Consider the following 14809-nt stretch of genomic DNA (forward strand, 5'->3'; position numbering starts at 1 on the left):
TGAGAGGAATGACATTCAGGGTCGGGACTGAGCCTGCGCCCCATAGACTCACAGGCCAGCTCTGCCCAAAGCAAAGACTGGAGCGGGGTCCAGGAAGCTGCAGAGAAGGAGGGACGTTGGGCTACTTGGTCTCAAAAAAGGAAGTTACCTGGTACAGAAGAGTGGCTGGATGCGTGCTGGGAAAAGGGGATTGCGTATACAAAGGCTTAGCTAGGGTTACAAAAGGATTCCGGTATTTTTAGAAAAGAGCGCTCAATCTGATGTATGAGGAATATGCAGCGTGCAAGGACAATGGGACGTGAGGATAGACTGGGCTGTATTGTGACAGGTCTCCTCTTCCACGCTAAGAAGTTTGGGCTTTATTGGCAGCAGTGGGGACAACGTGACCTATCTATAGTTTAGAACCACCATTCTGGTAACAGCATGAATAGTGTCTGAGACTTGCATTTTCTGTATTCAGGTTTTCATTCATGTAATGTATCTGACAAGTACTAAGAGCCTAATTCTGGGGAAGCTAAAAATATTACGAGCCAGCCCTTTGCCCTCAAGTTGTTCTGAGCCTTCTGAAAAAAAAAATAATAATAAGTCTAGTTGCCAAAGTGGTTGGTAGACCTGTATGGAATAGTTTTCAGCAACTGGCCTGAAGCATTGGGTGATGAACTAAGACATGTGATGAGTGAAGGCCAGACAGGTGTTTATGTCCCTGATGTTATTCAACCGTGCTCTGTCTGCAAATCCTGAAAGGCTTGACACAAAGGATGCCTGGGACACAAGTTGGCTTTTAGGCCCTTTCCTAAGAGGCCTGATGCAGACTTAATCACCTTGGGTGCATTCTTTGGGCAGATATTTACTAGGTGTTATTTGCTGTGTGTTAGGTGATGCATGTATGTGTTAGATGCCCTATGTCCCTGTTTGCAGAGGAAATGTTAAAATGTGACTAAACAGTTAATGGTAGCTTCGATTTACTGAAAAATAACACCTTCCTTTGGGTTTGATGTGATTGGTTTCAAATCCCAGCTCTGCCTCTTGCTAGCAAATTACTTCATTTCTTTGTTTCCTCATCTACACAATGGGGTTCATAATGAATGTCTCTATAGGGTAGTTGGAGAGATTAAATGAGATAAAGCACCTGACACAGTAGGTGTTTTAAAATAAAGTAGCCCCACCACCCTGTGTTACCCACGTGTTAATGAATCAGAGGATTATAAGGCATTGCTGTGTAACCTCACTCACACCCTGCCGAGTGGTTCTAAGCTCATTCTCTATCCCCCAGAGTTTCCTTCTGTGCTCACCACCACCCAGGGCCCCTCTAGCTCTGCCTGCGGCACTCGGCAAATACACAGCCTAGCCACTGCAGGGCAGCTCTAATTACTAGTTGTTGTTTACCTCTACCAAAGTTGAGATCTGTCCCCTGTAGTCATCTCCTGTTTTCCAAACTCCTGCTGTCTGTGCTGTCTGTGCCCGCTATCCTGGGCTTTGTAGTTACAGCACTGTAATGAAGCCAGGCTCCCTTGGAAGTAGACTTCAGATATTTCAAAAAAAGACAGAGGCTGATTTTTCTTCTGTGTTGTGCCGTGAGGAACAGTAACAAAGAGTCCTTCCAGAATCTAAAATAGCAAGCTCATTGTTGGGCCTTCTGACTCCACTTAGAGTTACTGTTGGTCATTTAAACATGCCTTAACTGAGAGCCCACTTTGTCTGTGGATGTCTGAAACTAGTGTGCTCAGCTGGCCCACATGTGTGTGATTGGACCAGGCTGTGTGATCAAGAGGTTTACCATTGAAGTTCCAGGAAACATTCCTAGATGAAGCCTGGAGTAATCGGAGGAGGCTTCACAAAAGAGGTGAACTCTGAGCTGACTCTTTAAGGATCTGTAAAACTTAAACATATGGAGTGGAGGGGAACAGACCTAGAGAATTCCTCAGCACAAGTAGGTGAGAAAGTAATTCATTTCTGGGACAGCCAAGAGCAAGGATGTGTTTTTTGTAGATTTTGGTGCTCCAGTCTGAAGAAAGTGTCCTTTTCATTGTCTTGAGAGTTGAGAGAACAGTTTTTGTGATTTACTGCTGCTACCTCCAAAATGTTCTTCTGACACTCCTGAGACCATATGGGAAAGCAGATACTTGGCAAGCAGCTTTCTCCTCTCCTCACAGATGTGTACTTTGTTTTAACATGCATGTGTAGATTTGCTGGCATTTTTGTGCTACCAGTAGTCACCTCATTCTAAGTGAGATTTAGAGAAATCTACACTCTCTACCTTTTTCATAAATCAGAATGTATATGTATGAGATGCACTCTCTGGAGGGTTATATACAGAAGATGTCACTTCTATCATCGAAATCACACAATCTGTACATCTCTATAGCATGAAATCGGTAATCAACCTAAATTATCGGTTTACTCCATTGCATTCCTAAAATGGAGCTATGCATCCTGACAGTTGCCTCAAAGAGAACCATCTATGATCTGAATATTTCACATCTCATCAGATGTCATATTTGAAGAACTCTTCCAGATTCCCGTGGCTTTTCAATTGCACAGACAGGGCCAATTCCTATGGCTCACATAGCTGCTTCTTAGATTTCTCTTTCATGTAATCGCTCAATAGAGTTTTCATTTACCATCTCTCACTGGTTTCCTTACCATCTCCTCTACCAAAGTAAAAATGCAACTTCTTGGACCTTTTGGAAGGATTGTCTTCCCCTGAGAAGGGTCAGGCAGCCATGATGTTGCCTGGGTAACCCCAATGCCTGTGTGCAATAGGACTGTAACACCGACTACCTGGGATTAGGTCAGATTTCCCAGATTGAGAGCACAGACCCTGACTAGACCACCCTCAATTCACACACTAGCCACAAGCTGCAGGGTTCTCAGGCCACCTTCACTCTGACTGACTAGCTACAAATGCATGGGTTCTTACCCTTAAGTTCCATAATTTGCTAGAATGACTCATAGGACTGAGGAAATTGCTCTACTTACAGATACAGTTTTATTGTAAAGGATACAAACCAGCCAAGAGACCCAGAGGATGAAGTCTGGAAGGGTCCTAAACACGAAACTTTCGTGTCCCCAGGATGTGCCACCCTCCCAGCATATTGATGTGCATCACCACCTCGATGGTGTGCTCATTTAAGCTTCCCTCTCCAGAGTTTTTATTGGGATTTCATTATGTAGGCTTGATGGATTGAGTTCATTCATATGACTAGTGATTTAATCTCCAGTCTCCTGTTTCCCCTAGAGGTCAGAGACTGGGCTGATATTATGTTGCTCAAAGACCCAACCCTCAAGGCACAGGATTGGTCTTTCCAGGCATGACCAGTTCTGAAAATACCTGGAGGCCATACTGATTCACCTTGTTAGCACAAGCTGATGTATAGTCCAAGAGGCCCACCTCGAATAACAGAGACCCTCCTATCGCTTAGGAGATACTAAGGGCTTAGAGCCTCCCCTCTGAGGAGCCTGAGACAAAAAGCCAGCCAAATATTTTACTATTCAGCACTAGGTGAGGTTCCAGGCTTGGGGCTCATCTAGTCGCAAGCTACCAGAAATTGGAAGACATATGCAGAATGGGCCCTGGGGAGCTCCAAAGAACAAATTTGGGGAATGTGAACTGGCAGCAAGTTCATAAGCAACTGTGAAGTCCACAGTGGCAGGGAGACCTGAGAGAGCCGGCGCCAGGTTGGTGCGGAAATGCAATGAACACTGAGCCAACTTCCAGGAGTAGTAGCAGGTCCTAAGGCCCCTCGCCTTTGCCACATGGTACCTGGATGGCTTTGCCTGATTTTGGGGGGACAGGCTGAAGCCTCCCCTTGTAGATGGCATATTCCCTACATGAAGGTTATTTTTTTGGTAGTGCTGATGAATTCGATCTGATCTGGCCATATGCTTGTTTTTCTTTTGACCAGTGGCGTGTAAGTTCAGCAGATGGCCAGCTGGCCGGTGGCTGTTGTCATCTACCAGGTCTGTAAGCTCTAGTGCTTAAGCTCCCATTTTCAGATTGTGACTGCCAGAGGGGTCCCCGGCAGGGATGTCGTCCTATTCTCACCTTCCAGTGGGTCGTGAGGATTAAGGAGAAGTGCACAACAGCGATCAGCATGGTCCCTGGCTCCAAGGAGTTCCTCTTAAATGCTAGCGGCTGCTATTACTTCGGTGTCGTGGTTTGATGTTTATTATTATCCCTGGTTCCCCCTCTGCAAAATGCTACAATACCTGACTCCAGATATAAGAACATAGATTTTTAAGCTGGTATGAAAGTCACAGGTTGGCTTTTGCACTGCCCAAAGTACACTGGAGCCCCTGGTGTCTTGCCAGCATCCACGTGAATGTCATCGGGTGTTCTTGGTCTAGTCAGAGCTAGAGTTTGCCATCGCGAATTGAGTGTGCCTAGTCGGTTGCCTGAGAAATTGTTTGAAGAAAGACCAACCCTGTTCTGACTCCCCGCAAGCCATTTCTATGCCTTCAGCTCTGCCACCCGTGCCTGTGCCACAGCCTATAAACAGATGGTCCCAATTATGTGTAAATCAGCCTCTCCAAAGGAGAAATTTACACCAGCAGCCTGTAAAGGTTAACCTTGTAAAAATTTCTCTGAAAATAAAATTTCTCACTCGTTACTTAGCCCCACCTGGTGACTCTATCAAGCCCTTCACTTCCTGTGAATACTGTGCTTCTAGGGGAAGCAGAGTAAATTGTCTGCAAGGAGCATGCCGTCTAGTTGGAGAGGCTGGGTCGTGTGAGAGATAGCGGGAGGAGGGTTAGGAGCCGTGTGCCAGGTATTTTGTCAGACACTTTACATAGGGTGCTTCGCCTCATCTTCACGATGCACATTCCTTCTCACCTCTGGACCTTTGCACAGGCTGCATCTTCTGCCTGAAAGCCTCCCCCTTCTCCCTCACCCCATCAACTCTGCTAGTGTCTAAAATCTTCTTCCAGGTCTCAGCTTAACCTGGACACCTCCCCCAAGAAGTCTTTGGGCCCCATGGCTGGATTTTTAGCTCTTAGGTACTACTCTAGTTCACTGAAAACAAGCCATCCTAAAATGTAGTTACTTAACACCATTTTAGTATTACCTCTGGTGGCTCTGCAGATCCATGGAGCTCAGAGAGATAGTTCTCACTCAGAGGCCCCCCTGCCATGGAAACCAGACGGTGGTAGAGGCCTGAATGATCTGAGGCTCAGTCACTCCCAGGTCTGGTGCCAAGATTTGGAAGACTGGGGAAGGCAAATGGAACCTGTCACTGCAGACAGAGGGTGAAGTGGGCCTGTGAGGAGTCTAGCCAGGAAGGGAGAGCAAGGCTGCCTCCTGTTGAGGCCCCCACTTCCCACCAGCGGGGAGAGCCTGGGAAGTAGAAAAGGTGGATGCCAATCTGGTAAAGAGTCAAGGAATGTTTGTTGCTTAAGTTATTTTTCATTGTTATCTTTTAAAGTAATTTTAGTTGTAATAAGCAATAATTAACATTTACATCTCGACAAAGTTGCCTCGAAGATACCATATGCGATCAGTTATTTCACATCTTGTCAGATGTCATTTTGGAAGAACTCTTCTTGGATCCCATGGCTTGTCAATACTGCAGAAAGAGCCAGTTCCTATGGCCCACATACCCTCTTCTTGGATTCTTTCTCTTTTATTTAAATCCCTTGAAAGTTGTCATTTACCATCTCTCACTGGCTTCCTTGCCTTCTCATCTACCAAAGTAGAGATGCGATTTCTTCGACCTTTTGAAAGGGTCACATCCCCCTGAGGCTGGGCCAGGGCAGCCATGGTCACTGCATGCAGCTCCTGGGTGCAGTGCATTTCCGACACTACCTACCTGGCACAGGCCCCAGCCAGACTGCTCTTACTATAAATGATAAGGTGCCTGCACCCATACGATCTCATCAGAACTCCCACTTTACTTAGAAAGTCAAGACCACGGCCACTTAGCTAGTTAGCAGTAGAATAGGAACTAGTAGAATAGAAACCAGGTTTTCCTGACCCAAAGTCCATGGCTTTTTCCCCTGCATCTTGCTACCATTCGAGGTATCTTTATTCCATTATTTCATTCTTTCATTCATTCCTTTACTCAGTGCCCTTTCTGTGCTTGACACACAGGTGGAATGCCTGCAGTTAAAGTATCTCCAAGGTACTGACTTAGCGAAACTCATGAGCACTCAGGGCTTTTCCTCCGGAGAGTCTGTCCCCGGAGAATTTTTCTCATTCATTCCTCTAACCTCATGGTGATATAATTTGTAAAATAGTTACAAAGCCTATTAGCTCTTTTACAGATTTATGTCTCCTGTACATACCTACATTTTCATAATCCAGTCTTATTTGGGAATTACAGTATGTTGGGCAGTTTTGATGAGAAATGCATTTGATGTGAACACATATCCCTTTATATTAGTTTCTTTAATTAAATATGTCACCTTGTATATTACCATGCTGAATATCGTAACAAAATGAGTCATGTCATAAGACACTATTTGATATTAGTTATATTTTTTCTTTTGATTGTAAAAAAAAAGATCTTTGTCTTCCTAATTTTTATTCTGGAAACAAATGTACAAACATAATAAAGGAAAAGAAAAATATAGAATACATTGCTGTGCTCCATAATGGGGATATATTTTTGTATTCTGCTTTTTAAGATTATGCTTACAAGAAGCGAAGTGTTTAAGAGACTGAGCAGCCTTTTCTTCTGCTAAAGAGGAGACATTTCGCCATTCTGTTTCCCCCTTCCCAGGCACAGCACACCCACGACGCGATCACAGAGGCCGCACAGCTCATGAAGGAGGCCGTAGACGACATAATGGTGACACTGAATGAAGCCGCCAGTGAAGTAGGGCTGGTGGGAGGCATGGTCGACGCCATCGCAGAAGCCATGAGCAAGGTGGGTCCGGGCTCCCAGACGCTCGCCCTCGCTCCTTGACCCCATTTCCTCCGCGGTTTCCCTCAGGGGCTTTTCTCTAAGGAGCTATCTGTCAAGGCTAATTCCAACAAGCCACCTCTTTCCTTGAGGGTTCCAATTAAAATGCAGGTGTCCTATCATATGTCCAACACAGTATTCATTCTTTGTTTTCATTGATTACTTTGGTAAGCCGGTTGCACCCTGCCTTCCAATTTTAAACAGGGGGGAAATGGAAATGGAAATAATTATCTACATCCCTTGTCTGCCTTATTGAGTTGTTGCGGGCAGCAAACTCCAAAATGAAATGATGAAGCAATTCCCAAGTTCTGGTCTTTGGAATCACCGGGAATACTTTAGAATGCACATTCTGGGCCCTGCTCCAGCCCTACACAGTTGTCATCTCTATGAGGTGGAAGCCAGGTAGCTCTCTTTGTTTTTTTGTTTGTTTGTTTGTTTGTTTTGTTTTAGGTGAGGCAACAGTTGATTGACCTCACAGATTGCAAGGACCTTGTCAGCTTACAATCACTTAGTTTGTTTTTTTTTTCATCTTTTATACCTACAGCACCTGGTCTTCCTAGGTGGTTTCCCATCCAAGTACTAACCAGGCCCAACCCTGCTTAGCTTCCATCTCTTTTGTGTTTTTTAATTCTCCCCATGGTCTGATATCTAGCCAGACGCAGAAGCCACTGAAGTCGCATGCCCATCAGTTGAGTTGGGTCAGTAGGGACATATGCATGGAGACAGTTTCAACTCTGTATCTCCTGCTCTCCCCCCCAAGGAATGCTTCACTAATCGTGTCAGTTTGGTAGTCATGAGAATTAACGATTGTTCATCAACTCTAATTGCCATCTTGTGATAGCATAGCCAATAATTTTAGACTTTGTGTTTTGAAATGTCCATTGTCAGATTATGAATTCATTGTTATGGTTTTTCAACATAATAAGCAGTGTTTAATTGCTAATTTAGAGAAGATTGGTTGGTTTGTATCTCCATAAAGAGATGAGAGCCTGAAACTATAATTAGGATAATTCCCCTTAAACATTGTGCAGTCCTTATTAGACAAGAAAGCCACAAGCCAGGCAGGAATGCTGGAGCTCCCTTTTGAGACCCCAGGCTCTGCCTTGTCAAAGTACTCCAGTAATTTCTGCCTTGGGCTTCTCACAGTTCAAATAGGGACAATTTGGCAGAAAAAGCATTAAAGTTTCCTTGTTTTCTAGGCCCTTGAATAAGTCTCAGTAGATTTGTTTGGTTTTCAGGACATCAGAAAACTAGAGCTTTGAAAATAAGTCCTGTGTCTACCATGGATATTAAATAATGGTGCTCAAGGTTTCTCAGTACAAATTAGAAATCCAAATGATAAAATTTTTTTTTTCCTCAGGAAAAGGGTTTTTTTGTTGCTGTTTTTTTGTTGTTGTTTTTCACAACCACTCTAATAATAGGGAAGAGTTCCATAAATCCCTAAAAGATGGAAGTCAGGTTCCTGAAGTTTTTTTGTTTGTTTGGTTGGTTTTTTTTGGTTTTTTTTTTTTTGATAGCCTCTGAGCCCTGCATGCTGTGACAGAGTTTCAGTAAGGAAAACAGCTCTTGTACAATCTGATGTCAGTGATATAGATTCTTTTGGAAGGGCTGGGAATTAAGTCTGGCTGACCTGATAGCAATAATGAAGAACTGTAAACGACATGAGCCACAGAGGCCAGGAACAAAGTTTTTGTTTCCCTCAGTTCTGTAAAATAGACAACTACGGTTTCATTTGATACCTCAAAGTTCTCATCTACCCCGACCTGACACCCAAGGTGTACCATACCACGCTTTTTCCCCCATTCTCCCTTTACTCAGCCCACCCCAGCCTGCCCATGCCGGTGACTGTATCAAGTGGCACTTCAGGTCCTTTGACCCCCCAAGCAGCAAGGCATTAGAAATCTGGCATTTTCTGAGTTTCAGTTATATGGTTAATATACTGACACACTGTTAGAGTAATTGTTGAAAATTCTCAGTGACAATGACTGGCAGAAAAATACGAATGTACCCAAAGTTGATTCTAACTCGGATGCAATTCTAGTTGATTCTAACTCAGATGCAATTCTTGACCCTTTCGAGGCTTCTGCTGTGGAGGTTGTTCCTCAAGAGTCTCTCTCTGTATCCGAGCCCCAGAAAGTTTGGGGGCTACTAGGTTAATAAGAAATAATCAGCTTTCTGGGTGACCTTAGACAAATCTCTCAAGCTCTCTGAACTCTGGTTTTCCCATTCAGTGATGTTAGTGGTTCTCAACCTTTGGGATTTTGTGATCCAGTAACTTTTCTTTGTATTTGGGGAAGGAAATTGGTGGAGACCAGGGGAAAAAAAAAAAAAAAAAAAACCAAACAACACTGCTATCTATATCACTATCATCTCATAAAACAAAGATCATGTTAACATCTAAAAACAATAGAAAGGCTATTATCTCAAAATAAAGGCAAATACTTTTAACTAAACAAATTTGAAAAATTTAAAAATATACCTCTGTTCTTACTTTTTCATTGTCTTCAAACTAGTAAAAGGTTCCTCCTGGTGGCTGGTGACTCCTGTATTCTAAGCGTCCCTCTAGCTCCAACATCCTGGCTCGCAGTTACTCTACATCTCGCGTGAAGGCTCCCAGCACATTGCCTGACACTCAGAAGATGCCCAATCAGTTTATACTGAGTGTGTGAGTTCACAACTCAGTTCTCATCTGACCAGCAGAGCCTCTGTTGTGTGATAGAGATATTTGGCAGCATCTATCTCCTCGATAAACCTAAAAAAAGTAATCTAGCCTGAAATCTGTGTTTATGGCTTGGCTGTGCAGATACATCACACATAGGTTACAGCGATACATTCCTTCCACTCACATTGTACCTTATGCCTGCTCATGATGTGTAGCTCTTATTGTAAAAACTTCATTTAACATTTTCATCTTGGCCCCTAGTCTCTTCTCTGAATACAAGCTATCTGGCACATCTGACAAAGAGAACTTCTCAAATGTGTCTTTGCCTACCCCAGGTCCCATTATTTTTCCTTACAATTTCCAGGCTCATCATTAAACAGATTCAGGTTTGTGTCCACCATTCTTGACAGCCTCCTTCTGTTCACCATACTCACTCTTTATTTCTCTTCACCTAGTCTCCTCACCTGGAGTCTCATTCGGCAACCAGGGATGACAGTAATAATGATGTTGGTGAAGATGGGTTGCCTCTTCATCACAATCATCATCAACATTATCATCATCATTATCTTCTTCCTCATTCTCATAATCATCATCTTCCTTTGCATAGCTCTTGACCAGGTATAATTTTAGTTGATCTTTGCCTACAACCTTCTGATGCACAGAAGTTTCCAGTGAAGGACCTGAGTCTCAGATTAAACAACCAGCTCGAGGCTTGATCACAAGCCCTTGGAACCAGGTCTTTTTTTGAACCAACACATCCCTAACCCTTCATGGGACAGAGCCATTGTCTCACTTCTCCAACTCTTCTGCATTGTAGTGTTCTCATCCTTCTCTCAATTCCTGTTGCACATAGAGTCAGGTGAGCAATAAATTATATCCAATGCTTCCAATACCTTTTCTTCCCCAATTTAGATCAGAAGTGAGGGTTCCAGGGGATAGACGTCTGTGGGCTATTCCATTCCTACGGAAGCCCTTCACAGTGTTGATTCTGCCTTCCAGTTCATCTCTATCATTCTCACTTCACTAGAAGTGTCCAACTCACACCCACCTTTTTATTCTTGAACACTATTCCCTCTCTTTTCCCACCTTGAGTATGTAGCAGATGCCTCCTTTGGAAAGACTTGACCAAAACATTCCCCTGGAAAGCACTCCCAGCCCTCTCAGGCAAGGCCGGGGGTCTCTCCTCGCCTGTGTACCCCAAGTGCCCCATGTGCACCTCTACTAAAGTCTTTGTCACAGGAACTGGTGGGGATCTGTCGACTTTGGGCCAAAGAAACTCTGAGGGCCTCTCCACTTTTCAAAGGTCCTAATTCTAATAAATACAGTCCACACGTCTAAGGGCCTCTTCTGACCTTTGGGTTCTTTTCCTCTCCTCTGTAGCTGGACGAAGGCACCCCTCCAGAACCAAAGGGAACATTTGTCGACTTTCAGACAACTGTGGTTAAATACTCCAAAGCCATTGCGGTGACAGCTCAGGAAATGGTAAGAAGAAAAAGAACTGCCCCGCCCACCGCCGGTTGCCCTTTTATCCACACCATCACTGAGTCTTCCATTCTGGTGTCACTGTGGGAGAGATTAGTCCGTATTTCTAGTCCTCCTGGGCCCCAGCTTCTGCCCTTTATCTGTGGTCTCTTTGCCTGTGTCTAGAAGCCCCAGCCTGCTGGAATTATCTTGTGAAAAAGCTGGAAGAGGGGATTCAAGATGACTGAGACTTGGGCATGAGGACAAGGGAGCAAAGGAAGGAGAGAAAATGAGAATCAAAGAGGAAATGAGATAGAGGTTGGGAGTTAGAGAAAGAAAAATCCTATTCACCTCAGAAAGGAATTGAGGTGTTTTTATAGATGAAAAAATATTTTTAATCTATAAAACAAGAGACATTTGGAGAGAGAACAGAGATCAGCAGAATCAAATTATAATACTTGAACAATAAGGTATTGCCAGTCTTTCATGCAAAATGAAACAGCAAAGTTTTGTTAAAAATATATTTTTTTTTCCTGACAACAAAAAGCATGTAACTTTTAACTTTTTTTTTTTTTTTTTTTTTTTTGCAAATGTATAATGTCAGAATTGTATTATATGGATCTTTATAACTGGTATTGAGAGATGGATGCTAACTTGATATGTTAAAAAGTTACCCAAAAGATGATAAATGGTGTTCTCAAAGAATTAATAGAAGTTCATAGTAAGAAAGTTCGTCTCACCTTTAAAGACTCAGGTGGTACAGGTCAAAATTTTGAAAGCCTGAGTTGAGAGATCAAGCAGCTTTCCCAGCTGGAGGGGCCGGACTGAGCCACACCACATGGTTCCTGCCCCATCAGGCCTACCGCCTGTCTGGACAGTTTTGTCATGTAGTCGCGTGTCCACTAGAGGTTGAGCTTGGACTACAAAGCCTCCCCTGGCTGCTACTGCTCTTTCTTAGAAACTCTGTGATTGTGCCAGGCTTGTTGTTTAAAAGGATTTGGGCTGGGGAAGGAGGTAGGAACAACCCCAATCTCAGTGACCATGAAAAGGCTGGAATGGGGCCAAGTTAGTCCTGCCTAGGGATGCTCAGGGGCAAGTCACATGTCAAATCAGACAGCACTGCAGTGCCAATTCCTCTGAGCTAGGAGCGCAGTGCAGCAAGGGTTGCAAACATTTCGAGTGGCCTCACGGTGTTTCTGGAATATCCCCAGGCTAGGTTCTTGGCCAGTCTTGACACTGGTGTCCAGTGTTTTGAGCCCGGCCTCAGCTGCATTACTGCTCCTGAGGTAGCTGACCTGGCCCCTGACTTGGCAAGAGTCTCGCTTCAGTGCACTGGGCCAACTCAGAACCATTGCGCTCTGCGTGGCAGGGCTCAAATGCAGCAGCTCTTGGTACAGCCTCACTCTCTTGGGGTTCAGTGTGCATTCCTTGTGACCCCACACCTCATCCTGAAAGCCTGTAACATTTCCTGGCAAACAGGCCCGAGACGGGCTACACATTCTGTCCCTCCTCAATGGGTGTGGAGTCATTTAAAAGGGTTTACCTTTTTAAGCCCTTTAAAATAAAGGTCTTCAAATACCACAGAGAGAGAGAGAGAGAGAGAGTCTTGTCATCTGGAGTGAGAGACAAGGCTGGGCAGGAGGGAGGCCTCTAACTCAGGAGGGACAAGGACCGTGGGTTAAAACTGCTGTTGTGAGAACTAAGACGTTTTTGTCAGAGGAAGAGGAAAAATGAGAAACTAGCATGGTAGCTAGGTAAGATACACAAGGTAAGTTCTTCTATGAACCAGGAGGAAAATATAGTATATCTTGATAATAAAAAGGTAGAATTTGACCATTTAAGCTATAATATACTCTTAAATTAAGGCCAAAATCTTGTCATTCTTTGCCACAAATTTACTACAAAGCTGTGTTCTCTGCGAATTTCTTCCTCCGAAACATTTGTCTCATCCATCGTTTCTCAGTCACGATTTCCTTAACAGCCCTGTCCTCATGCCCTCTGGTGCCTGTGTGGGACCCACTTCTGGGTTCCTGGAGACCAGATGAACTCTCTGCAGAAGCCTGTGACCAGGGGTGTGCACTGCATGGGGACTGTGCCCCCCTGTGGTTTTCCTGGGGAACTCTAGCGACTCACCCACAGGACAGGGCTGGCTGGGCTGCTGCTCTCACCTCCTGGAGTGGAGCCCGAAGGCCCGGCCTCCACACTGCACGGCCTGAGCCTAGCATGTTGTCCATTGGCCCTGTCAGGACTTGCTGGCCTGAGAGGGACCCCAGCCTGTCGTGTGCAATGTAGCATGGGCTTCGCTTGAACTGCCCTCTCCAGTGTCCAGCCCCAAATGCAAGCCAATAGCTTAAAAGTGAATAAAACCCTTTGGCTTCCAGTGGTATTAACACATGGTTCTCATGCTTTTCTCTGTGTGTGTTTTGTGTCTTGCTTGTTTTCTTTTTCCAGATGACTAAGTCGGTTACTAACCCGGAAGAGTTGGGAGGACTGGCTTCACAAATGACCAGTGACTATGGGCACCTGGCTCTCCAGGGCCAGATGGCAGCAGCCACGGCGGAACCAGAGGAGGTCTGCCACCTTAAGCCCCTGTTTTAAGAAGCCAACCCACCTGGGTGCCCACTCTCGGGGGAGCCTCCATAGCTTAGCTCACTCCAAAAGACCCCAGCCTCAGAGCCAGAATCAGGCCTAGTTCTCACTACTGTGCTGCCAGCCCCCAGGTTAAGACCCAGTAACCCCAGGCTGTGCTCAAGGCTCTGTCCCTTGTGAGCTAACTGGCTGAGATCTGGGGACATCTGGGGAGGCGGGCTTTGAGACAGAAGGACTCTTTACGATATGCTGCCAGGTCACCTGTCCCCTGGCCCATCACCCGATGCCAAGGGCAGAACACCCACTGCCATCTACCTCTTGCTTTCTACTCTCACAGAGCAAATTTCCCTTATTTTTTTTGTTTTCCAAAGGCTCATAGAAGTGTTGGCAGAGCCTTGGATGGAGTTTTGCTGCCCCTCTCTTGAGAAATCACTGTGTAGTCTGCTTTTATGAAACAAAGCCTTGCCTGATATTGTTGGTGCCTTTCTAAGAACTGCCCCAGGTCCCCGCCCCTTTACCCCTGTGGACTTCTCTTCATTACCTACCTGCCTTTCCTAAATTCACTTTCCTTCCTGGCCCACACAGACTTTGCCTCAGAATGCCTGCACCATTAAGAGTCTTAAATAGGCAAAAGTTTGGTCCCAAAGTCCACTTTCTAAGAGCTCTTATGAGAAATCAAGTAGTCCTTGGGAAGCACACAGGAAGGGTGGAACTCTGAGGTATCTGACTGCATCTGTATCAGTGTGAACACAGAGAAAGGGCCCAGTCCTCAGCTACTACACGGGTCCTTAGAAAATAGAGCTTAATAGGAAATAAAGAATAATGGAGTGGATTACAGGGACACTGAGAAGATGAAGGTAACTACATTCTGTGAAATTCAGCAAGCTGTGTATTGAGCACAAACCCCATTTGCCACATTCCTAAATGAATCAGGCTGTCAAGGCAGAAGGTTGTGACTGGTCTTTCCTTCCCGCAATAACAGTGTCCTCAAGTTCCTCGGTGCTGCCGTTTCTCCGGGGAGTCACATCTAAACATGTCTTTAAAAAGCCTCCCAGAGAAACTACAGATATGAAGGCCCCAAACAAAGTCACTTTCTAACGTATGTTGTAACAATGCATGTAAATAGGAGTAATATATATATGTACTTGCATACATATATATGTAGCATGGGATGACTTAAGTTCTAACAGTGCCT

The 14809-nt window shown here is 44.7% G+C and overlaps 1 protein-coding gene across 1 annotated transcript in view; it reads left to right on the top strand.

Moving 5' to 3' along the window:
- The window catches only part of TLN2 (talin 2), a 380704-nt gene that overhangs the window by 316654 nt on the left and 49241 nt on the right, over positions 1-14809 (top strand). Inside the window, exons 43-45 of the mRNA XM_036239383.1 lie at positions 6720-6866; positions 10945-11046; positions 13477-13596. Coding sequence (XP_036095276.1) covers positions 6720-6866; positions 10945-11046; positions 13477-13596 — 369 coding nt within the window. The remainder of the gene's footprint in view (positions 1-6719; positions 6867-10944; positions 11047-13476; positions 13597-14809) is intronic.

The sequence above is a fragment of the Rousettus aegyptiacus genome, unplaced genomic scaffold, assembly GCF_014176215.1.
Source record: "Rousettus aegyptiacus isolate mRouAeg1 unplaced genomic scaffold, mRouAeg1.p scaffold_m13_p_3, whole genome shotgun sequence".
Classification (NCBI taxonomy): domain Eukaryota; kingdom Metazoa; phylum Chordata; class Mammalia; order Chiroptera; family Pteropodidae; genus Rousettus; species Rousettus aegyptiacus.